Source organism: Simochromis diagramma, unplaced genomic scaffold, assembly GCF_900408965.1.
Source record: "Simochromis diagramma unplaced genomic scaffold, fSimDia1.1 OVJJ01000308.1, whole genome shotgun sequence".
Classification (NCBI taxonomy): domain Eukaryota; kingdom Metazoa; phylum Chordata; class Actinopteri; order Cichliformes; family Cichlidae; genus Simochromis; species Simochromis diagramma.
This window is the reverse complement of record NW_024386785.1, coordinates 4329078-4354287: the sequence shown is the minus strand read 5'-3', so window position 1 is coordinate 4354287 and position 25210 is coordinate 4329078. Positions and strand designations below refer to the sequence as shown.

General features: G+C 49.2%; 1 protein-coding gene across 3 annotated transcripts; it reads left to right on the top strand.

Moving 5' to 3' along the window:
- Positions 1 to 266: 266 nt before the first annotated feature.
- LOC120728116 (cryptochrome-1-like) lies at positions 267 to 25210 on the top strand. Of its 3 annotated transcripts, none has more exons than XM_040022852.1 (15): positions 267 to 429; positions 2807 to 2970; positions 10360 to 10468; positions 10576 to 10718; positions 10870 to 11054; positions 14503 to 14591; positions 16213 to 16353; positions 17172 to 17483; positions 17779 to 17930; positions 20731 to 20933; positions 21323 to 21421; positions 21504 to 21632; positions 21727 to 21810; positions 21887 to 22011; positions 22226 to 25210. In XM_040022852.1, the coding sequence occupies exons 1-15, from the start codon at positions 403 to 405 to the stop codon at positions 22232 to 22234; spliced, it is 1971 nt and encodes a 656-aa protein (XP_039878786.1). In that variant the 5' UTR covers positions 267 to 402; the 3' UTR covers positions 22235 to 25210. The 3 variants fall into 3 exon arrangements, with proteins under 3 accessions (XP_039878786.1, XP_039878787.1, XP_039878788.1); XM_040022853.1 differs by having other exon boundaries at positions 268 to 429; positions 21733 to 21810; XM_040022854.1 differs by lacking the exons at positions 267 to 429; positions 2807 to 2970 and adding an exon at positions 4994 to 5015.

Genomic DNA, 25210 nt, shown 5'->3' with positions numbered 1-25210 from the left:
CGTTATTGTACGAGGCTGGAACCGTCGATAACCTCGCACCTGTCCATCACAAGACAACAAGACACTCCTTTGTAGAAATCCACCCTCCTGAGTTGGAGTCTTTGAGTCTGGGCAGCTTCTGCAGCGTCTCTTCAGCAACTCCTGATGACCGCCCCTCATTTATTTTATGACTTTAATCATTTATTTTCTCGGTGCTCTTTTTTCCATCGTTCCATGAACGCAGCCTGAGCTGTGGGTAAGAGGGCGGAGCATGCGCACTGAGCCAAAGTGTTATGAAACAAAGTAGAGCAGCAGCGGCTCGAGGTGCAGACAGTCAGAGGGACCCAGCGCGCAAACACTTATACCCCGGCACAGCTCCCCGCTCTGCCCGAAGACATGCTCCCGTCCCTGGGCCTCACATAGATGTCACCTCCGGGGAGCCAGCACAAGGTGAGCGGGTGGGTGCGGGTTGGGGGGAGACTGAGGTCGGCGTATACAGCGCCACCGGTTACACAAGCTCCGCTCCGGTGACCCAGTTTCTGGGGCCGTATCGGGTGTGCCGTCCCGGGCAGGTGTGTGGGGGGTCTCCCCGGTGTGTGAGGGGCAGGTGGATGTGGTTTGGATTCGCACCGGTTTTATTCAGCCGGAGCTGCGCTGAGGCGGAGAGCCCATTCACAAAAAACTCCGTGACCTAATTTCCATTTGGAGGGTCCGTGAACGCATCTCAGCCTGTTGGCGTGCCGAAAGCTTCAGCGTTTATGTTTTCATCTTCATCGCGTGGGCTGAGTGTGAGGATGAGAAGTTCAGGCTGGAGCCGCTGGACATCCTGAAGGTCAGAAACGTCTGAGATCCGCCGACTAATCACAAGAGCGGAGCTTTGACCGCAGTCATCACAACCTGGATCCCAGGATTGATCCCACAGCTGATCTCTGAACCAGCAGCTTCCTGTGCTGGCTGATCGGGGGTCGGTGTGCTGATGGTTTGATTGAGTCGGGGGGAAAGTGGGTCAGTGGGAAGTTTGTGTTGTTGTTAGGAAGAAGTCGGAGCGGCGCTGCGGGTTGCACAGGAGGAGGTTCGCCCCAGAGATGATCCTTGAAGCCGCACATAGTGCAGACCCGCAGCACAGCTGGAAAGTTTACAGACCAGGCTCAGATTATAATCTAGTGTGTTTGGGACATCTGGAGGAACGTCTCCTCTGCTGCTGAGGAGGAGCAGCAGGAGCTCCGACCTGCAGCCCAGCGGCACTCCCTCACCCAGGTGCACCCTGGGAGTGTCGTCATCATTGTTAATATTCTTGATATTGAAAGTGTGATGATGCTGCTTAAAGATGGGGGAGGGGTCAGCTTGGCTTGTCATCTGACCTCAGTAAGTTTTGTCTTTGTACGTTTATTTCAAATCAGCCTGCGTGGAAGCAGTCTGGACTCACTGAGCGATGATTGGCTGCTCTGGTTTCCTGGTGTTTGGTGTCGTCTGTATGTTTTTCATGCAGAACAGTAAAAAAAAAACCACTCAAAATATTTAAAAAAACAAAGAAACACATCTTTGTAAAACTGTGTCCTCAGTGAAAATGAGCCCACCACACTCCGACTCCTCCTCTGAAGCGAGCCTCCAGCTGGTGATTGGCTGAAATATCTCCTCCACGCTGATGACACTGTTTACATCACAGTGTCTGTTTGCCGGCTTGCGGGCAGTGCTCGGTGCCAGGCAAACTGACTGTCGTTGCTATTTCAGTCGCTGCAGGGCAGCCGTTGCCACAGAATGTGTCAGCGGACCTGATTGGCTGGTGACAAGTGCAACGAGCAGGTGCATCAAAGGTAACAGGAAGTCCTGAACGCCGTGGAGCTTTAGCAGCAAGCAGATAGCAGGAAGTGTCCTCCTCCCAGCGCATCAGCACCAGCGTGTTTCTGTGACAGGTGAACATTTCAAAAGAATGAGGTCACCTCATGGTGGGTGGAGCTTTCTAACACCTGAGCCAAATACAAGCTGTTCTTCTCTAAACTGTCCACACAGACAGAAGCTGAGGACACGGCGCTTTTCCAAAAATCAATCAGAAACCAGTGAATGATCAGGCTGGACGAGGTTTGGTCAGAGCACCAACCTGGGTCACCTGACTCTGAACACCTGACCCAGAGCCGCACCTGAAAGTTCATTCTAAATAATGGCGTGTGTGTGATAAACAGGTGTGCAGTGTTAGGCGTGCAGCAAACGTCCAGGTGTGGAGACAAACGCCACACGCTAACCATGCGTCCATGTCTCACAGCTCTGTGTGCGCTCTGAGTCTGTCGTGAATCTTCGAGGCGCTGAGTTGTTGTTGAGCGCGGCGAGTTCACCTTTGAAGACGAGCTCAGACGAAACAAAAGGCAGTAAAAGTTGTCCGCGCTGCAGGTAAAGCTCACCTGCTGCTTTGATGTTTCCGTGTCAGTAATCGGGTTAAGTTCTCAGCAGGTAAACACTCTGCTCACCGTTTCTCTCGCAGCTGACAGATCCTGCGAGCATCTGTGGGACAGGTGCGATGGAGGGGGTCGGTGCTGCCCGTCCTTCAGCTCTTTAGTCTGATTGGTTGTAGAACTCTGTGATGAGTGAGCTGCACTCACCGAGCTCAATATCAGATTATGAGGTACGACAGGAAGTGAGGAAACAGGAAAAGGTTTGAAGATTTTTTAACCTTGTGCTTTGAGCTTGTTGTGACTGTTTCTACCCACAGCAGAAAGTAAAAGCCTGCTTCTGTTGTGGGCCCATCCCACGCCACTGCTCGCCGAGACGCGCCTCCGACCGCTCGGTTCAGTAGACTCACCGAAGCTTCTTCCTGTTTCCTCTTTCCTTTCAGAATAAAATGGCCCTAAATTCCATCCACTGGTTCCGGAAGGGCCTCCGTCTCCACGACAACCCAGCTCTGCGGGAGGCGGTCCAAGGGGCGTCCACGGTGCGGTGCGTTTACTTCCTGGACCCGTGGTTCGCGGGCTCGTCCAACGTCGGGGTCAACAGGTGGAGGTAAGAGGATTTAAGTTACAATCAGATTATCAGTTATTAATCTGTTATTGAGTCCTATCAGGACGCGATTTTAACCATTAAAGTTAACTGGACTTCAAATGATCTGATGCTGAAACTGAGTTTAAAATGGATGTTTTTAAATAGTTTCTGTTTTTCCATCATTCATGTCTTTACTGAGAAACACGTGGCGAGAGAGCGGCGTGTTGTTTAGGAGCACTTCATGCTTCTCTGCGGAGCATCATCTCACTGAGTCTTCAGTAAAGACAGAAAGCACCTCTTTATCCTTCCTGATAACAGCAGAGGTGTTGGAATCATGCTGCTCGTTGTTCCGCGTGCGTTTGACAAACTTGACGTGTTTCCATGACGATCTGGTGGTCCTGTCGTTATGAGTCCAGCAGGAGGAAATGAGCAGACCGGTGCTGAGCGAAGCTGCAGTTCCTTAAGGCGCAGCATGATGTCAGCGTTTCTCTGATGTCAGTCACATGAGTTTTATTTAACGGCAGACGTTTTTTTCCGTGGGTCGGTGGTCTCTCTGCGCCGGGTTTCACCCGGAGACGCCCGCTCAGCTGCTTTCACAGTCGCTCACTTCTGCATAATCCCGGGAAAGGAGGTCAGCCGGCGCGATGAGCAGGTTACAGCAGAAGTAGGTTAGAGGATCGCTGTCCAGGCTGCGTGTGGTCAGACCAAGCTGCCCGCCGCTCGGCTTCACGTGCAGACCGGCGGGGTTGAACTGCTGTTCGTGGTCGCCGCGCAGCACGATCCACCCTGAAGGCAGTGACCCGCTCGTATCCAGCTGACTGCAATGCTAAAAGTGTAAACTGGTCAGCGGTGTCGGCATCGAGACAGGAAGTGCACATGGGTGACGCTCTGTGACTGTTTCTCATGGATTTCCAGAAACTTTCCAGAAATTCCCAGACGGACATTTTTCATTCAAACTAATGAAAACGAATAAATATTAATAAAAGATGGAGTTTAGAGTCCACGCAGAAACTGCTAATAGTAATGGACTGCATTTATATAGCGCTTTTCAAGGCACCCAAAGCGCTTTACAATTCCACTGTTCATTCACTCTCGCATTCACACACTGGTGGGGGCAGCTACAGGTGTAGCCACAGCTGCCCTGGGGCAGACTGACAGAGGCGAGGCTGCCATATCGCGCCATCGGCCCCTCTGGCCATCACCAGTAGGTGAAGTGTGCTGCAGGGGGATCGAACCAGCAACCTTCCGGTTACAGCTGAGCTTCCCAACGCCCTGAGCCACGGTCGCTCTGATAGTGTGTTTGATGCCAGTGAGACAGGTTTTATTCTTATTTTCAGACACCAGTTCTTAAAGCTGTCGTACTTTCCTGTGTTGAATATTCACTTTATGATCGCATGGCATCAAAGTCTGCCTTGAATCTGAGACATGATGCAGGGACCTGGGATGAAAACCTGGAGAATTTCCAAAGGATTCCCGGTGGGGCAGCAGAGGGAACAGCAGTGAGTTTGTGTTGTTACAGCTAAAATCTGCGTTTTCCTGCCAACAAACACATTTAAGGTTTTTCTGAGTCAGTCGTAAGGGGAGGAGAAGCAGAAGGACTCGCAGGGTTGTGCTGCAGCTGAGGGGATGTGGACTCTGAAGGGAGAAGCTTATTTTGTTGAGGTTTTGTTTTCGCGTCTTAAACTAAATCTGCAGACCGTGGCTTAGAAGTGCACCGTCGCTGAAGCCTTTTATTATGAGCTGCTCTGAGCTTTAATGTCCTGCTTTGGGAGAAGATGAATGAGAGCCAGCAGATGTCTGTTCAGCTGCTGTGACACCTGCAGCTCTGTGATGGCAGCCCATCATCCCATTAGCTTCGTTATCTTTACCTGAAACCTCGAGTCACACCGGGATTAAATGGCTCCGTCTCCTGAATGAGCATGTTTGAAAGTAAACTTGATGGAACAGAACCCTCTGAAGCTTTCTGTGTTCCTGACCCACATCCTCTGTGTGCTGCAGGACGTCGTATAGAGGTCAGACACGATCGCGTTGGATAACATCGCTGAAACCAGAGAGCTGCCTGAGATGTAGGTTACTGTTAACCCAGATCTAATCTGTGCTGCAAGCTTCACTTAAACAAGCCAGACTAAGCTGAAACGTCCTAAGATTTGACAGAATAAACACTTAAATCAGTTTTACAAACGACTTCTTTACAGATCATAAAGGTTTTTATATTTTCCACCAATAAACACAGATTATAACGAACATGTGTCAATCACATATTTAAGAGAAGAAGGATCCTGTGCTCATAATTATACATAGATTAGCGTGTAATTATTCTCCCAACAAACTCATTCATTCAACGTATATTTAATATATGCAAAATACTTGGCAGTGTGTGGAAGCCGCCATGTTCCCCCACCATATTTGAAGGACATCTCCCTTCTCACTAATAACGTTGACCATCCAGCAGAGGTGATGGAGAAGAGGTCGTAGGCTTCGTGTGCCATCTTCAGACTAAAGGATCATGTATTTTATTGTTGAATTAAACGTCTTCAAGAAACTTGGAGTCCAGTCACTTTCTCTTGCAGCTCCTTAGACCCCCATGACCTGGATGACGAGCCTGCACAGACATCTGGATAAAACGTCTCCAGAGAGCCAGCTGAACAACCACTGCTGGTTACAAGCTAACATTATAACAGCTAATATTCGGCTGTAGTATCGTAGAAGTCACTCTTTCCCCCAATAAACAGTTTGATTATATTCTCAAATCCTATGAAAGTTTATTCAGTAAGAGTCCAAGTCCAACAGTTTCACTAAAGCCAGCAAACAGAGGCAAGCGCGGGCAAACAGAGGCTAGCGCGGGCAAACAGAGGCTAGCGCGGGCAAACAGAGGCTAGCGCGGGCAAACAGAGGCAAGCGCGGGCAAACAGAGGCTAACGCTGGCTAACAATAGTGCTTACTGATTCAGCGAGTCCTCAAAAGCTCACCTCAGTATCGCTGTCATTGGTCAGAAGTGAGCTTCTGACTGTGTAAATAAAGATGGACGCGGCTCACGTGCATTGACAGCTGAGGTAAACAGCAGACTGCCAGCCTACACAGCCGGGAAAAACACTTGGGGGTGGATCCAGATTCAGAAGCACACCGGTGGTCATTAAAGGGCCAAGTTTAACGTGTCAGACTAAAACATGTTCGTCCTGTAGCAGCCACCATAGCTTGAATTATGCACTTGAGCTGCTGAGAGATTTTACACTCTGTATGTTTAAGTGCTGTAGAAGAAGAGTCTGGATGTTTTGGATAACTAAAATAAAGCAAGTGTAAAAACGGAGTTAGCCGCTCAGCTGCTGCATTTTCAGAGGGATGTCACAGCTGTACAGAGAAACACTGGATTAAATTCACTTTTGTAAAACGGTGAACGTTTCTCGCACTGTCTGCCTCCGCTTCACCAGCCTGCAGCGTCTCATTCACACTGCTCCTCCGTGGCTCCTCTCCTCCTCTTCAGCTCACTGCTGCTCTGCTGCTGCTCTGCTGCACATTTCACTCTTTATTTGTTGGCATTGGTTCTCTGGACTGTGTTCAGCTTTGCTTCCCCTGCTGCTGTGCTCAGCCAGAAACCCACCGGCACATCCACAACGCGTTCTGCAGCTTTCCTTTAACTACAGTCCTCTTTGTATTTATTAATCAGTCACAACTGGCTCATGTTAAAGTTCCCTTTATATCTAAATGTGTGTAAAAAGTCACGCCATCCCTAAAAGTCCAGGATGTAAGTGGACGTTTTGGGGTTTTGTTCTTTTTTTTTTGGGGGGGGGTCTTCCTAAGATTAAATCTATAAACAGTAAAGAAAGTGTCACATTTTGTATATGGACTCATTTTTATGGATACGTTTCTGTTACAGGCTTTTATTTTTCTGATGATCATGGAGATTTTTCTGACATTACCATCATCCTCACAGTAAGAGGCTCAGACACTTGTTTTCAAAGTCCTCGAACGTGCTCAAGTTTCCCGCTCGGTTCTGGTTCTGCTTGGTTGGCGAAGGACCGAAGAGGCGGAGCAGTCAGCGTGCACCAGCGCCGTGTGAGTGCAGAGGCTGAGCAGTGGCCTGTTAATGTGGGACCAGATATTTTGCCATTTTCAGGGAAATGTGAGAGTCTGTGCAGACATGTAGGTTAGTGTGCCAGTGCGGTAAACTTATGAGCGGTTATGTGATGGTGACCTACATGAGGGGAGGCTTTCCCACGTGGCTGTTATTCAATCGTACACACAGCTGATCGATGCTGGAGGAGCAGGAAAAGATAAAGGAGCATCAAACTAAATAACAGTCTGTTAAACTACGTAATGCCGAGCATTCCCTCTGAGCGAGGCTGGCGGCTACTCCATCAGGCCTGAGTCTCCCTCTCCCTGATGAAGAGCCAACGAGCTCTACTCATCAAACACAGCTGCCATACTGTCAAACTGGACTTGCTGCTTATGGGCTGCGAAGCTTTCCGGAATGAGTCCTGATCTGTTTCAGGTCTGTGATGGTGCTCGTAGAGCTGGGCAATATGGCCTAAAATCCATATCATATCTTCTGTAGAACGTACTTTACACACTATAAGGCGCACTTAAAATCCTTTAATTTTCTCACAAATCAACAGTGAGCCTTATGTGTGAATTCTGGTTGTGCTTACTGACCACGAACCGATTTTGTAGCACATGACACGCAGAGCTGTCAAAAATGTTTTAGTATGACGTTGCTAAGCTACGAAGCTGCACCGCTTGATTGCTTGTCGGAGCATTACAGCTGCCGTAGTCTGGAGCCTCGCGGAGTAATCTGGGTCCTAAACTCCGTCTGTTTCAGGTCCCAAAGTCAAACCAACACTGCGGCATCACTGAGAGTTACAAACTGTCTAAATTCTTTCATCTTTAATAAAATGATCAGCGTTGTTGTTTTACCAGCGAACGTGGCTCAAGAGTTGGGAGTTCGCCTTGTAATCGGAAGGTTGCCGGTTCGAGCCCCGGCTTGGACAGTCTCGGTCGTTGTGTCCTTGGGCAAGACACTTCACCCGTTTCCTACTGGTGTTGGCCAGAGGGGCCGATGGCGCGATATGGCAGCCTCGCTTCTGTCAGTCTGCCCCAGGGCAGCTGTGGCTACAACCGTAGCTGCCTCCACCAGTGTGTGAATGTGAGAGTGAATGGGTGGATGACTGGGTGTGTAAAGCGCTTTGGGGTCCCTAGGGGGGACTAGTAAAAGCGCTATACAAATACAGGCCATTTACCAGGTGTAACAATTAAGTTTAACATCCATGAAAACAGAATTTATTACTTTTAACAGAGTTAGAAATTAGCAGGAAGTTAGCTCGCTAGCTTCCACCTAAACATGATATAGCATGTTCTGACTGAGAGGTTTCTGAAACAATTCATCCTTACTGAACCAAGCCTGGGAACTCCAACCAGAGCTGGAGAGATACAGCCAACGCACTACAGCACATGAGCCCACCCAAACACAGTGGGAGGGTCTTTGTGCTCTTAAACGTGTTTGTGGCGTTGAGCGGACTATGGAGGATGAGAGTGATCAGGTCAGAGTTCACTCTGTCACCTGGCTTCCTGTAGTGTCTGTGTTCCTGTTACTGCTGACAGAGAAACAAATGCTCTACAACTCACACCTCCTGGACAACAATGATGTTACGCACAAAGCTCCAACACCTGATGAGGTTTCTACAGTTTGTGAGCCGTTCAGGCCTCCAGCTGATCAGATCTTCTGAAGTGTTAAAGTGTGAGCCTGCAGAGTGACTCGTGCTGAAGGAATCGGGGAAAACACAACGTCTGGATTTATTTCATGATAATTATGCTGAAGGTTTTGCATGAAAGTGTCAAAGCACCAAATTCATCCAGTCAGGACAGTGTTTCTATTTGCTCTCGATTCAGCCTGTGACTCATTATAGGTGTGTGTGTCTCTGTGTGCGCGCGTGTGTGCGACAGGAATGAGGTTACTGGGCTAAGGGATTGTGTTGTGGAGCGGTCGAAGCTGAGTGTGTCTGCTCTGACAGATGTAGGCCAGAACAGTTATATAAGGATGGCTGTACACACACACACACACATGCATACAGTGACACACACACAGCGCCTCCCTGTGTTTTCACCAGCATGTATGTGAGCAGCAGTGCAAGCTTCCCCATCAAAGATACCAGCCTGCTTGAGTGCACGTGGTCATACAGGTTCACTCTCTGCACGTGTACGCTCATGAGGGTGCTCACGTGCGCACACATAACAGCTGATGGCACGAAGGAGCCGAGCGTCTGGCTGGTTTTCATCCAGTCAGATGGAAATTAGGATTTCCTCAGAACAGTCTTTTACTGTCAGCGTTCCTCCTCCAGGGGGCGCCGTTCTGCCGTTTGTCTTTGTGACTGCAGACGCGTGGCTCAGGGTCAGGACTCGGGCTTGTAGCCTCTTCACTGTTTTGGTCATTGTCCTCTTTATTCTCACCATCTGAAAACGCAGAAACCTCAGTGATCAGAACGTGTTTCACTTCCATGGATTCAGGCACAGAATAACGGAGGCCACACTGAGGGCTGCACTGAGCCTCTGAGTCCCTGCACACATGAGCGCCGACTGCAGAGAAACCACAGCGCTGTGCTGTGTGAGCACCGTCGTCTTTAGCTCGCTCACAGTCGTTCTTGGACATCAGGTCCGGGGGACTTTTGCGTTTGACTGACTTGAAACTGATGACTGCGCTGGTTTTGCGGCCTTGGTCGAGCCGTTTCTGCGCTCGTTGTAAAGTCAACGTCGGGCCGGTTTATTCTCCTGAAATCAGGCATCATGTTGCTCGGAGGCCCGAGTGGCTGCAGACTGAACCGAGCTATAAAAAGAGCAGACGGTGATTATAAAACCTCCTGGCTGAGTGTGTGCAGGCGCTCACGTGCCGCCGCACACAGATTGGGAGCAGGCAGAGCTTTGGCGGTTTAACGATGGGGTCAGACGGGGGGACGGAGCTGTAACGATCAGACTCTGTCTGGTCTGTTGGACCTGCAGTCACACCTGATCAGAACCCCAGCACGCCCTCAGAGCTCATCAGCTTCAGACACTACACACATGAATGCACGCTTTCTTTTCCAAAAACCAAGAAACTTCTCAGGGTTTCGCTGTGGCGCCCCCTAGAGGGGGCAGCTGAGAGGATTTGTGGATCACAGCCTGTCTCATTACAGCGAAATGATTTTTATCTGGGTCGGGTTTTAAAAGCGCGAGTTTCACCTGTAGGATCCAGCATCTTCCTGTGAGCTGTAATTATTACTAAAGTGTTTTTGTAGTGGATAACTCTGAGAGGGCATTTCCAGCTTCGCGGCCCAGCGGGGCAGGGGCGCAGGTGTTGGGAATCCCTGGGTTCCCGTCCTAGACGAGGGTCAATGATTTTCGCTTTGTCATGCATCTCGTTTCTGTCCTCCTGTCTCTCCTCAGGTTTCTTCTCCAGTGTTTGGAGGATCTGGACGCCAGCCTTCGCAAGCTCAACTCTCGCCTTTTCGTCATCAGGGGCCAACCAGCCAACGTGTTCCCGCGGCTCTTTAAGGTGAGATGCAGGAAATCCTACTCCGGGGTTAGGGCAGACATGTGACCAGGGCGCTCTGCTCTGCTGCTCCCGCAGCCTGTTGGGAATTCTCTCTCTCTGTTTCTCAGGAGTGGAAGATCTCCCGGCTGACCTTTGAATACGACTCAGAGCCTTTTGGGAAGGAGAGAGACGCCGCCATCAAGAAGCTGGCCATGGAGGCGGGCGTGGAGGTCATCGTCAAAATATCGCACACCCTGTATGACCTTGACAAGTGAGTGAGCTTTATTTAACGACAGCGCGGACCCTTGAGAACACAGCGACGCTGTAAGGACATTCAGGGAGGGTTGTTTCAAACCGTCATGGAGCCTGAGGTCACATGATCACGGTCATGTGTCATGAGATTCCTCTTTGCTTCTCCGCAGGATCATCGAGCTGAACGGCGGGCAGCCTCCGCTCACCTACAAGCGTTTCCAGACTCTGATCAGCCGGCTGGATCCTCCGGAGATGCCTGTGGAGATGCTGACGGACACGCTGATGGGGCACTGCGTCACGCCCGTCCTTGAGGACCACGGGGACAAGTACGGCGTCCCCTCGCTGGAGGAGCTTGGTGAGAAATCAAACACACTCACGAGAAAACAACCACAAAGATGGCCGACAGCGTTTCTCGTAGTTGAAGCACCAATCAGAATCTCCGTGTACTTATTCATCCACGCCCTAAAACCAAAATCCAACAACAAACAGGCGAAGATCTATGGGCTCAAATTGTGGTCATAAATATTTTGTACTTGTAAATCAGGATTTATATGTGTAAAAAGAATTTGTGTGTGCGTAAAAAAGATCTGTGTGTGGCCAAAAAATACGTGTGAAATTCTGCACTCAAGTTTCAGGTTACAAGTATGAATTTTGACCCTACTTTTCTTCTTTTCATCCGGTTGGTCAATGTCATGTCAATCACAAATTTAACAATCCAATCAGAGAACAGATGGGTTTGGCTATTGGAGGGGTGCTTTATGGAGCTTCAGGTCCTTGAAGGGAGTAAATGCCCTTTTACATCCCAGCCCAGCTTTTTCTGTCTGTGGCGGTCCGAGTTTGGTGATTTTTGTGTCACAGCTTTACGTGCTTAATACAAGGACCTCCAGAGCCTTTTCAACAGTGCTGCAGACCTCGGGGGGGGGGCAGGCAATGCTGTGGAAATGACAGTCTTCACTAGTGGGGATAGTTACAAAGCTTTCTTTGTTATGAATAAAAAACTGAAACTCTTGTAGAGGACATAAAGTCAGAGATAGAAACGACAAGGAGCAGGTGCATCTAGTACAGGTAAAACCCACAGAGCCCAGCAGCCAGCGCAACAAATTCTGGATCCTTGGCTTTTAGTTAGCAGTTAGCATTAGCAGCACATGCTGCGTCCTATGTGAAAGGACCTTCATGCTGCGCACTGTGACTCACAGCAATGGTCCCGGGTCAGCCCTGACTTTGTGTTAAACTAATCCTAAAGTAATGATGGTGTTTCTAACCACTGATATAGCACAACTTTATCCTTTCAACAGCTGCTGAAAGTTAGGGGACCTGGCTGCTATCGGATATTTATACAGAGATCCTCCAGCTTCAAACTGTATTACCCTTCAAGGACCTGCAGTTCAAAACAAGAACCCCTCCAACAGCCAAACCCATCTGTTCTCTGATTGGACTGTTAAATTTGTGATTGACATGACATTGACCAATCAGATGAAAGGAAGAAAAATAGAGTTTCATGCGTATTGTTTACACACACAAATTCTTTTTACGCATACAAACCTGATTTACAAGTACAAAATATTTATGACTACAATTTGAGCCCATAAAAATCGACCAATGATCAAATCACACACACACACAGAAACACTCTCACAGACACACGCACACTCTCTCACACTGAGTGTAGCTGAGCAGGCCTGCAGCGCCCCCTGTGGCAGCTGTGTGCATCACAGCTTCAGTGCAGTTTGATGACGTTCCTGCACAGCGTCCGTCAGTCAGCTGCTGCTTTCACACCTGCAGGTTTTGTCCCAGAGAGTTTTAAAATCAAAGTAAGGGCCAGGAGACCTTAAACGTGTCTCCTGAGTGAAGCTGTGACGCTTGAAGCTCTTGAGTGTTGCACGTTCATCCAAAGCTGATGACACACATCAGCTTTGGATGAGTGTCTGGAGTGAAATAATATAAAAGATATTTGGCTGAAACTTTTTTCACTTTGAAACACTGATTTGTTTCTCAGACGACAGGGACCAGCCCACCCCAAACAGGGCTTTGGCTTAGTTGTCCTCTCTGCTGAGTCCCTCGACTTCATTGTCATATTTTATTTGTTCCTGTGTGCGACCCGGGCACCGAGCCTGAGCAAAGGCCTCTGCAGCTCCACAAACAGACATGAAACACTTGTTGCAGCGCCCTCTGCTGGAGCTGTTTTAAATGCAGGAAAAGAGCTTCCAGCCTGGTGGATCTGATTCTGGACTCATTCAGCTTTAAGGAGAAACTGCAGTCAGCTGATTGATGCCGAAAGAAGAACTCCTCCCATAATTAAACCCCAAACCTGTCACCTGCTCTCTAATTTAAAGCTCTGAGTCAGGGTGAAGCCATCTGTCTCTGTCCATTCATGCAAGCACCTGCTGTGGAGCACCTGCTGTGGAGCACCTGCTGTGGAGCACCTGACCCTGAGACATTTAAGGAGCTCTGTGCTCCTGAATGAACGTGCTGATCCTCAGTCTGCTCCCCATTCAAAGAAACCTGCTGCTCCACAAAGCTCCGCCTCCATCTGCCACTCACAGCTGCCGCTCACTGACCTCATCAGGTCACGTGTAGAGTGATGCACACCTGCCCAATATAACTCTAATCTGATCCCAATTAAGTAACTTCTGGTGCTCGTTGATGACTTCTCCTCACTCAGAGTTGAATCTGTCACGACTCGTAGCGTCAGGCCCACGCCGCTCTCTCAGTCAGAGTCGTCCTCGGGTTTGGCAGGTGGGGACACGGTGGGTTCGGTTTCTGCTTCATCCTACAGCAGGTTCACTGACGGGCCGCATCTGAGCAGATCTGATCAATAACGTCAATAAAGTCCAGAAATGAAATATTGAACTTTTTATTCTGGTGATAAAACATGAAAATAAATCATCTTCAGTCTTTATTTTCAAACCAATCAGACGTTTACTCTGAGCTTGTTCTCAAGAGGTTACAGAAGTGAAATGACGGGGTCGTTTACCCACGGGATCGTGACAGGGTCGTTTACCCATGGGGTCGTGACGGGTTAGTTTAATCACGGGGTCGTGACAGGGTCGTTTAATCACGGGGTCGTTTACCCACAGGGTCGTTTACCCACAGGGTCGTTTAACCACGGGGTCATGGCGAGGTCATTTACCCACAGGGTTGTGACGGGTCGTTTACCCACGCGGTCGTGGAATGACGGAGAATCGCTCTTTTGTTCCTGAACTAGTCAGTTCAGTTCAGTTCATTTTTATTTCAAGCATTTCAAACATGTGCCTTCACAATCATTACAAAATATCATTCCATTATTTGTTTGAAAAGGAGTAGGCTGAGGTATTTACTTATTTGTCCCTACCCCCTCAAGTTTTATCTCTCATTCATTTATTTTTTTTTGTCTTAAATTAAACAAACAACATATGAAACATATGAAGTAAAGCAAAACAAAACAAAACATACATAAATCAAAAACAAGAAATTAGCAAGCCCCACCACAGTATAGTTTCTTTCATATGAAAAATACAGAATGTGTATATTTGCAGATACACAAGTTATGGAAAAACAAACAAACCAAAACAAAAGAAACAAAAAAGAACCACAACACCATTACCAACAACCAGTCGAAGCTTCTTTCTTTGTGTCTCTGAGTACCTTGGGTTTAAATTTCACCTGTGCAGGTGTGACTTAAAGGCACAGCGAGCAGGTTCAGGTAATCCAGCAGGTCTGGGATGGGAGACAGGTGGGTGGGGTGCCGAGTTCTGATTGGCTGTGTGTGTTTATGGAAGGTTGACCTGCTAAGGACAATGATGAAGGTGAACCGTCTCTTTCAGGCTTTGACACGGAGGGGCTGCCGTCAGCCGTGTGGCCAGGAGGAGAGACCGAGGCTCTTACCAGGATAGAGCGCCACCTGGAGAGAAAGGTGGGTACTGCAGCTGATGGTGGGCTGTGGTCATAGAAAGCTCTGAGGGGATGACGTTCAGCAGAAGCGCTGAGGACTTCTCAGTGACGCAGCTCCTATTTTCATTGGCTGTTATCTTTGATGGGGCAGATTAAAGATCTTCAGCATCACAACAGAAGAAACGCGCACTCATCTGTTTCAGTAAACACATTAGTAGGGCTGGGCCATATTATACCGTTCACGGTAATACCGGTACAATGTTAGGCAACGATAAGAAAATGAAATATGGCGATAGAATGTGAACGTCGTTATTGCCGTATTTGTCGGACTAAGGTGCTCGTAAATCTGGGAGTAATCTGGGTCCTAAACTCCGTATGCTTCAGGTCCTAAAGTCAAATGAACACTGCAGCATCAGAGTTAAAAAACTGTCTAAATTCTTTCATCTTTAATAAAATGATCAGCGTTGCCGCTTTACCAGGTGTAACAGTTAAGTTTAACATCCAGGCATCCATGAAAACAGGATTTATTACACTTAACGGAGTTAGAAGCTAGCAGGAAGTTAGCGGAAGTTAGCTCGCTAGTTTTGCTAGTTACCTAAACATGATATAGCATGTTCTGACTGAGAGATTTCTGAACAAATTCAAACGTACAGCTCTGCTATCACTTCCAACATATATTAAGACAGGAAACTAAACAGCAGTGACATTTGTAGGGTTACTGAAGTTGGGCTAGCTGGTATATAATGATGTGCTACGTGATCGCTAACGACACAGCTATGTTAGCACAACAAACACAGTGAAGCTGGAGGATGAACGCTAACACTTTTCCACTCGATAAAAGTTAACTTCAGGGTTCCTGATGGTTAGAGACAAATGCAATCCTATGGCAGGATGCTGTAAACAGACCAAACTTCAGTCAGGAGAACAACTGAGATAATCCATCCACAATACGAGGTTGGTCATTAATATACTGCAACAACATGGGAATAGAGCAGCTGTGAGAGAATTCAGCAGTGGAAGAAGCAAGACGAATGAGTTGAATAAAGTTTGATTCATCTGACTGCTTTGTTTCGCTTAATGTGCGCTATAATCCCGTGCAGTTTATGGTCCAAAAAAATACGTATTTGACGTTTTTATTTGGCACACTGCAGTTTAATATTGCAAAGCACCTCTTTTTAACTTCGGTGGATATTATACATGGTTATGCTCAAGATATGTCATCCCATTTCTACTGGAAATGCCTTTTGGTTAAACCTTCAGCAAGGAATTTGCATTTGCACTGTTCAATTTTTATATAGCTTTAATGCACATAAAAACAGCTGCTTGTTTAAGTGAAAATAAATGGATGGGTTTTTGCGCTAGTAAAGTTGTGGAGTTGTATTTTGTCTCTTGCGTGTTATCGCAAATTTTCAAATATATATCGTGATAAATATTTTTGGCCATATCGCCCTGCTCTAACAAACACTGTTCGCTTTCTTTTCTTGTCATGTTCTTGTCTGTCCGAAAACATCTTTTGTTCAGGTTCACAGACATGTGAAACACTCCCTGCTGCTTTCCAAACCAGCCGCCTGTGATTTGGTGAATACTTTAACGTGGCCGTCTTACTTCCCCTCCTTTCTCTCTCCCTCTCTCTCTCTCTCCAGGCGTGGGTGGCGAATTTCGAGCGTCCGAGGATGAACGCCAACTCACTGCTGGCAAGCCCAACAGGCCTCAGCCCGTACCTGCGCTTCGGCTGCCTCTCCTGCCGCCTCTTCTACTTCAAGCTCACCGACCTGTACCGCAAGGTCTGCGTCAGACCCACACGTTGCTGTTGCATATTTGTGCTGCCCCGAAGCATCGGTGCGACTGCACCGCAGCGATGATCTCATTTATGAACGTGTATGAAGCAGAGCCCATCTGCTACTCTGTTTCTGTACGAATGAACTCCATAGACGAGACAATGCTGTGCAAAAGTCTTGAGCCACCCCTCATTTCTTCACAAACGTTCCTGTAATCTTTGAAGTGCTCTTGAGCAACAGTTGTCCAGAGGTCTTTATAATGTTAAACTCTGACCTCTGAATCATTCTGAACCAGTGTTGTAGTGTTAGGTTGTGCCTGTTGTGTGCAGACACAACCTAACACTACAAACACATTTGAATCAGAAGCTAAAACTAAAGAAGGCAGGCTGTCACACAAACACGTTATCTGTGAATCTATGAGACACGCCAAATATAACGCAGTTTGACATGAAATGGGATTTTTGGCCCAACAAGGCGATTCCCAAAGAGGAATAATATCATTTTATTATTTCCAGATCATTGCATATCAGTGCAGGTGTGAGCTATGAGTGCACTTGCCAGATGCAGTGATCTGATTGGTCAGATCTGAACCATCAGAGATGAAATATTGGCATGAAGGCCCCACCGAAAGGGTGGTGACATCACCGCTGGGCTCAGGTCGGTGCTGCTGAACCCACTGAGACGGTCGAACGGTGACCGACTGCTGTGATCAACAGAACGTCGTTGAATTGAAACACTTTTATAAAACCGATGGCCGAGGTTGAAAGAGTTAACCCCCCGAACGCTTTTAACCCGATGCTTTTGTGATGTTTCTACTGATGCAGGTGAAGAAGAACAGCTCTCCTCCACTCTCGCTCTACGGACAGCTACTGTGGCGCGAGTTCTTCTACACCGCCGCCACCAACAACCCACGCTTCGACAAGATGGAGGGAAACCCCATCTGCGTCCGCATTCCCTGGGACAAAAATCCTGAGGCGCTCGCCAAGTGGGCTGAGGCGAAGACAGGCTTTCCCTGGATCGATGCCATCATGACTCAGCTGAGGCAGGAGGGGTGGATTCATCACTTGGCCCGACATGCCGTGGCCTGCTTCCTCACCAGAGGAGACCTGTGGATCAGCTGGGAGGAAGGAATGAAGGTGAGCACATGGGAAGCGGTCATGGTGCGGTGACGTGCCGATACTGAAACATGCCGATGAATCAGACGGGAGCGGCTGACCGCATTACTGCCTTTATTTTTGTGCGTCAGGGTTTAATGTCGTAGGTGTTTTTCCTTCTTCGTGTCGGCCTTATTATTTTGGCACGTTTGCCAGTAACTTCCGTTCATGCTTAAGGAATAAAAACAACAGAGTTAAAACAAAGTGATGTTACTCACTCAGGTGTCGGCTTATTTTTGCACTTCCTGTTTTAATGGGCTGTGGTTACCTGCTGCAGGTGTTTGAGGAGCTGCTGCTGGATGCAGACTGGAGCGTGAATGCGGGCAGCTGGATGTGGCTGTCCTGCAGTTCATTCTTCCAGCAGTTCTTCCACTGCTACTGCCCCGTGGGCTTCGGCCGGCGCACCGACCCCAACGGGGACTTCATCAGGTGGGTACCTTTCCTTCTATCGCCCCTTGGTGCCAACAGCTGAGCCTGCACCTGGATGGCGCCCTTCCTCCCTCTGTCTCTCAGGACTGCACAGATATTAGAGCGTTGAGGGTCATCAGAGGAGAGCAGTGAGTCACAGGGGAAGCACAGACAGATTTACCTGTTTTAAAAGTAACACCTGTTACACCTGATGGAACTTGCCAGTTACTGATGACGTCAGTGTCTCACACACAGTCAGCTCAGGGACAGGTCAGCTGAAGACAGCAGAGGGGGAGAGAGAGATGGGGGGGATAAAGGGGACGTCCAGATCTTTGGGTAAGTCAACAAACCAGCGTCCTTCCCTCCTCGTCTTTGTCTGTGTGTCATCAGCTGTTTGTAGCTGTCTGTTCACACCTCAGCACTTAGTCTGGGATCCAGGATGCTAACGACCTCACTGTGTGTGTGTGTGTGTGTGTGTGTGTGTGTGTGTGTGTGTGTGTGTGTGTGTGTGTGTGTGTGTGAGGGACTCTGAACATGTATGCATCAGTAGACGTGTACCTGCAGCAGCGTGTTCATTACTGCTGCTCTCTCCCCCCTCCCCCCTCCTTCCACTCTGTTTGTGATTTTTGGGGGTTGGGGGGAAAGTTCAGCGGTCCCTCTCCCCTTCGTAGATTGTAGCTGATTGCTTTTAAGGTGATTGGCCGTTCTCTCGCCCCTCCACCCAGGTGCAGCCTGCGCTTCCAGCCGGGGCTGCCGTGGATGGACGTTGTTGATGGCGGTTTGTTTCATGTACCTGTGCAGCCCTGAGGCACTCGCGCCCCAGCGGCACCCTCTGAGCAGGTTTATGACTCGGTGGCGTCTCATTTCGTCAAAAGGGATTCTGACCGCTTGGTAGGGAAATGCAAACGCCTCGCCTGCATTCGTTAGGTAGAGCGTTATGAAGCATTCCACGGAGGGTAGTGAGGAGAGGCGTTGGACCAGCTGTAGCTCTGCCATCGCAGTGAAGCACGATTGGCGCCAGTACTCGTTACCTGCGCCGTGCCACGCGAGCCGGTCCACTGTCCAGGCGCTGGGCAAAGCCCCTCGTCAGGCCCTTTGTGAAATGTTCAGTGGCGCTCTGCTTTTGTGAATGCAGCCCTGCGGCTCAGGCGGAGCTGGAGCGGCGGCTGGCTCACTCAGACACATGGCGTGGATCACTAGTGCACGTGTGCATCACGTAGGGTAAAAAACAGGCCGAGATCAAAGATACAGATCTGACTGCAGAGGATAAGCAGCCCTCGCATGGCTAGGCTTAGGCTTTTCCCCGACCATCATCCACCCAGTCACATCCATCCAACATCCAACCACATGCAGCAGGGAGAGTCAGCCCCACCCTTTATGTTTAAAGATGTCTGCATATCTGCCAGTGTAGGTGTGAGGTGAAAATCCAAAGTAGTGACACTAAATATGGACAGCAGATTGAAGATTACATCATCAAAGATTACATGACAGGAAGAGGAAGCCCTTATTGCCCACGCCACCCGCCGCCCTCCATCGGTTCGCGTGCTGCCGGCAGGTCGCGGATCTTCCTGGCAAAAGGGTTGTGGTCCCTTTTGGTGAAATGAGGGGGCTCCCTAGTGTGCCGGCCCAGAGTATGGCGCTGTGGCGATGGGAGAGGACAGTCAGCAGGGGCTTTGGGCCCACTGACCACTTAAAAGACAACCACCACAGTCAGAGGGGCAGGGGGGGGCAGATTTGAGCTCTTTTCTCAGTCCGCTGCTGTTTGAAGGGGATGGAGGTGGGGTAAGGTTGGGGGAGGGTGGGGCCAGAGCTGGGAGGTACGGTGGAGGACTTCTGTCATCAAGGGCGAGCTCTCAGGAGAACTTCAGCTTCCTCTTCTGTTCAGCTGTGAGGAATGAACCCGAAGAAGAGCTTTGAGCGATGGACGGACAGGAAGCTCGATGGCAGATCTTTTCCACCGTACGCCGGCTCTGGTCCAGGTGGGGTGGGGTGGGAGGGGTTGGGCGGGTGGGCTCAAAACTTTGTGCTTTCTAATGGCGTGTTGCAGTAGACGTCTTCCTAGCGGCACCAATCAGCAGTGATGTCTCTAACGACACGACGCTCTCCGTCCGTCGAGCACGCGTGCGTCCACACGGCCGCACCGCTGCCTGCCCCCACTGTGCCGCTTCCCACAGTTCCACTCGCCCCTCTCCTCCGCCCCGCCTGTGTCCCCTCCTCGGACTCGGTAAGGTCGGACCAAGCGCAGTAGGTAGGTGGCTCTCTTTCCACGACAGTCCAAGGAATCTTCTGCACGTTGTGAGATGTTGACCTCTTGCTGCAGTCTGATTGGCTCTCGCAGCGTCGCTCTGCGTGTGCGTGGCGTGGCTGCCGTCACACCAGCTCACAGTAAATGTTGTTGGGACCACAGCCCCTGGTTTTCCACCACGTTTGGCAGCATTAACGTCTCTCTGAGCGCCCTGCGACGGTTACTGCCCGCAGTGCTTCTGACTCATGTCCTGTAGCCTTACTGTGCAGTGTTGTGCTTGTTTGTAGCTTCGTTCTGCAGCAGCTGACTTCCTTAAAACTTGTAAGCACGAAGGGCTGCAGACCAGCGTGCTCCGGCTGCAGGCCTAAACCTCAGCCAGCTCTTCACTCAGCAGCAGCTAAAGTTTGGAAACACACATTTCAGCTCATATCTGAGACGGTAGCTCCGAAACATTCAGACATGACATTTTTTCCTCTTAACCCTTTACCTCCCTGCATCACCACCACCCCAATGCACTTTGTACCCCTCCTCGTGCTGACAGAAGCCAGCATGTCTAATGTCTCCATCTGCTTCCAGACGATACTTACCTGTCCTCCGAGGTTTTCCTGCTAAGTTCATCTACGACCCGTGGAACGCTCCGGAGTCTGTGCAGGCGGCAGCCAAGTGCATCATTGGAGTCCATTACCCGAAGCCCATGGTGCACCACGCAGAGGCGAGCCGGCTCAACATCGAGAGGATGAAGCAGATCTACCAGCAGCTGAGCCGATACAGAGGACTGGGTACGAGATCAGAGAACATAAAACTTTAGCCTTAAACCACAGCACGGCACGCCCAGGTCGCTCCAGGAACTAAAGCTATCAGTAACTTTAGAATATTTAATGAGGCCAAGTTCTGTCTTCATGCTGCGCAAACTTTCAGTTCACACACTCATGTGATTCTTTCCAGAGGTTTGAGTCGTCGTAGCTTCAGGAGTTTAAGAGAGATGCACATGAAAAAAACGAATTCAAAGCTGAACCTAGTTTTTATTCTGCAGGAGTGTTTTTCTCCTCCAAACAGGTTTTATGTGATGGAATAACCTGCAGTAGTTTGATGTCTGTGACGTGTAGCAGATTTATTACATTTTCAAATTGTCAAAGTTACGAGTAATAAGTGTGTGTGTGTCTTTCAGGTCTGCTGGCATCAGTGCCGTCCACCCACGGGAACGGGAATGGAGGAATGATGGCCTATTCTCCTGGAGAGCAGCACCCAGGGACCAACAGTTCACACAGTAAGGCCTCTGGACACAGTCCGAGCTTCCAGCCGCTCTGGCAGCTCTGTTGTTGAGTCACGTCTGCTTCTGTGGTCTTCAGCGCCCGGAGTGTCGGGGAGCCCCGTTCCAACAGGAAATGGCAGCGGAAGCATCCTTCTCAACTTTGACAGCGAAGAACAGACCGGCCCCAGCGGCGTTGGACAGCAGCATCAGCGCCTGCAGCAGCATGGTACATGACGCCGCAGCTCCGTGTCTGGACTGAGGTCAGATTCACAGTTTAGTGGCACGATGTCATATTTATAGTGTGTTTGTGTGTGTGTGAGATGCAGGATACCACTCAGTGCCAGACACCAGCCAGAACACCAGCAGCCGACTCTACCACGAGTTTGCTGTGCCTCAGCACCCAGGTACGCCGCGGGCGGGAAGCATTTGAAGTGTTTCACGTCAGCTTCGGCTCAGACCTTTCTCCTCCTCTTCCTTCAGGACTCCTCCTGCACCCCCGGGGCGGCATCACAGGGAAACGGGAGCGCGAGTCGGAGCGTGAGGGGTCGGGGGAAGAAGAGCCGGCGTCCTGCTCCGTGCACAAGATGCAGCGACAGAGCGCAGAGGTCAGCCCACCACTCGGCAGAGCTTCCGTCCAAAAGCTGCCAAAACAGTCTTGACACGTAAAACCTGGCATCCCGTATTTCAGGACTTATTCCTTGTTGAGGGAAATTTAGGCCGTGCGTGAAACAGGAAGAGAGAGCGGCATTCCACCCCGCAGATATGAAGAACTCCTGTGGCGTGCTGCCAATAATCCAGGTGTGTCTCGTCTCATTGCAGGCAACCTAGAGCAGATGGAGAAGAGACCGTGTGGAGTCCATCGAGCCGGCAGAGAGAGGAACGCCCGACATCACCGCCTGTCCTCCAATCACAGCAGCTCCAGACAGGCGCCTCCTCCTCTTCCTACTTTTCCTCACACACAGAAAATCCCAGGGAGCACACACAGAGGTGAAAATGTGTCAGTTGGCTCGAATCGGTTGACCTCTGACCTCAGAGGAATGTGCAAAGAAACAAATGACCTCAAACTTTATTTCTAATAAAATAAATAAACCAATAAAAACTTTATTGTCTTAAACGGCTGCCACCGCCACGCAGCTGCCAGGCTACGACGCGGAGCCTTCGTCACAGGCTTCAGAGAGTCTTCTTCTACTCAAACGGGTTTAAACAGGGAAACGCAGCTAAAGCTCCGCCCACGAGCCACGCCTCGAACAAAGAGGTCATCCAGAGGAGCGCAGCTGTAACACGAGTGACCCGAAGCACCAAACGCAGCCTGCCAACTTCACTTCCTGTCTGTGTAAATAAAGCCTTTTTTTAATACTGGAGGTGCAGCGGGTTAATAAACACGAAAACCTCCTACTTAACGGCACTGGTTGTGACTCCCCCTTTCACCACCTGGGGCAGCATTTCACCAGCACGTGTCTTCACGCTGTAAATGAGCGCGGCTCACCGCTCCATACATGCGCGCGCACGCTACGCCGGGGCTTTGGATGTGGAGTTTCTTCACATCCTGGTGATGCTCCAGTTAACTTTGAGCATTTTTAAAGCAGTTTAGAAAAACAGGATGTTACACGTACTACCTTTATTTCCGACGCTGGCTTCGTGGGAACGTCTTCGACTGCCTGGTTTGTGCTCGCTCGTATCGGCAGCTAACATCGAATGCAAGTGAAATTTGGATGCATTAAAGTCACAAGTGTCAGAGGTCTCTATATATTTATAGCCGAGCCCGTTCGTGGTCTTTGAGTCGTGTTTACAGTGACGTTCTTAGATTAGAGCCTTCGTGCCGTGGCGTCGTTTAGCCCTCTGTGTGACGCCGTCGTGAACGAGGAGGCGAAGCGTGGCTGAACACTCAGGTCCTGATCTGAGACTTGTTCTGTTTCTGTTGTTGGACCATCGTCCTCGCAGCTTTTCTCACATTTTTACTGAGGTCGCTGCGCTTTAGCACTTGTGTTTGGTCCGACCTGGCCAGTCACATTTTCACCTCTCTGTTCCCCTCACACACACCTCTGCACATCATCTCTGAGGTTTCCTTCTGCAGATGTGGTGGTTGAGCTAATGGCTGCGTTCAGGCTCCTCTCCAAGGCGTCACATTTTTCTAAGATTTCTTATAAAAACCAAAAACCTGCTAAACAAAAATGAAGGAAAAAAGACTAAAAACTAAGTTGAGTCAACGCGCTGAGACGGGCGACCCAAACGAGCCTCATTCTGTCACAGACAACATTCCTCACACGGTTTCCTGCGGCGCTGCACGGAGGGACACGTGAAGCATGCACGGCTGTTCGGGATCATTAAAACTGTAAATCTGCCCAACATCTGCTTCATGGCCGACAAACAAACGGTCGCTGGCGTCCAGGGGGGTGAGGATCCTCCACCAGCACCGCCACTCCCACTCAGAGAATGTATGATAAAATCCACACAGCAGCATCGGTGGCTGATGTTAGCACCACCAGCTACACACACACACAAACAAAGATCTGCACACCTGTTATTACAGCGCAGTTTCAGTACAGTTACCTGTTTTCTTTTGAGTTTACAGTGTGATTACCCGAGTATTTCTCATGTCATTACAGAGTAAATATATACAGTAAATATGCTTTTTTTCCACAGGAAACGTAGTAATTATACAGAGTAAATACTTGTAAACATCTGGTAATTTCACTGTATTTGCGTACAGTTACATGAGTAAGGACCAGGCTTCATGTGAGTTTGAATCCGGGCTAATTTACCTGTATTTAAACTGTAATCACACCCACAACTGTAAACTCAGATAACTCACTTCCTGTTGTTTCACAATAAAAGTCTTCTTCTACTGAACAGTCAGAGGCCTTTATTGTGAAAAGTGTTCATTAAAAAACAATGAAGTCCATATCTCTGACACACACACACACACACACACACACACACACACACACACACACACACACACACACACACACACACACACACACAGCCTTCATGATGATTAGCCAGGAGAGAACATCCCAGCCTGCCCTCTGATATCAGCGCCCCCTTTTGTTTAAGCAGTGTAACTGCGATCGCTGACAAGCAAATTGGCTGTTTGGAACTTTGTCGCATTTATGTGTGCGTTGTTGGCCAATAATGCTAACAATAATAATAATGATAATAAAATATATGTTTGACCTAAATGCCCAAACCGACCTCGGTATTGATGATATCTGACGTGTTAATAAAACAAGTGTGGGAAATGAGGCAGCACTGCCCCGCCCTCACAGAGCCCAGGTGTTTGAGGTGTTTTACAGGTAAAATTAAAGTTCTTTTCTGGCTATTACAGGAATATAAAGAATGTGAGGCTGAAATCAGAATGTGGACTCGAGTCGGTTAAATGTCCAGCGCACAGGTGAAGAACTGAAGACGCGGCGGGGCTTCACACAGTACCGTTACCGGACCCAGGGGAGGGGCGGGTGTACAGTAGTCGGCATTAGTGCGTCGTGGTCGTGCGCCCTCGGCTTCAGCAGTCACGTGGGGGGCTGATATCGGGGCGGGAGGGGGGCCTTTAGTATTGTAGTGTTTCTGTATTATAGCTCTGTCTGAACATTGTTAGGTTTGATCGCTTTTATCACTGTGGGGGAAAAGTTGATCCAAGTTTTTATTCTCGCTCTTTGTTATGTTTGGTTTCCCTTCGCGAAGGCGAAGACGGACGCCATCCATCGTCTCTGTAACCTTCTGCTCTTTCTGTCTCCTCGTGATGTGAAAGGCTTTTTGTGATCAAGTTCATGGCAGGAAATTAAAGTTGTTACAACCTGAAAA

Excerpts from the sequence above, each read along its gene's own strand:
- LOC120728116 (XM_040022852.1), top strand. The coding sequence starts at position 403 with ATGTCACCTCCGGGGAGCCAGCACAAG. Across the intron at positions 430-2,806 it reads CTCCGGGGAGCCAGCACAAG|AATAAAATGGCCCTAAATTC; the intron begins GTGAGCGGGTGG and ends CTTTCCTTTCAG. Across the intron at positions 10,469-10,575 it reads TGTTCCCGCGGCTCTTTAAG|GAGTGGAAGATCTCCCGGCT; the intron begins GTGAGATGCAGG and ends TCTGTTTCTCAG.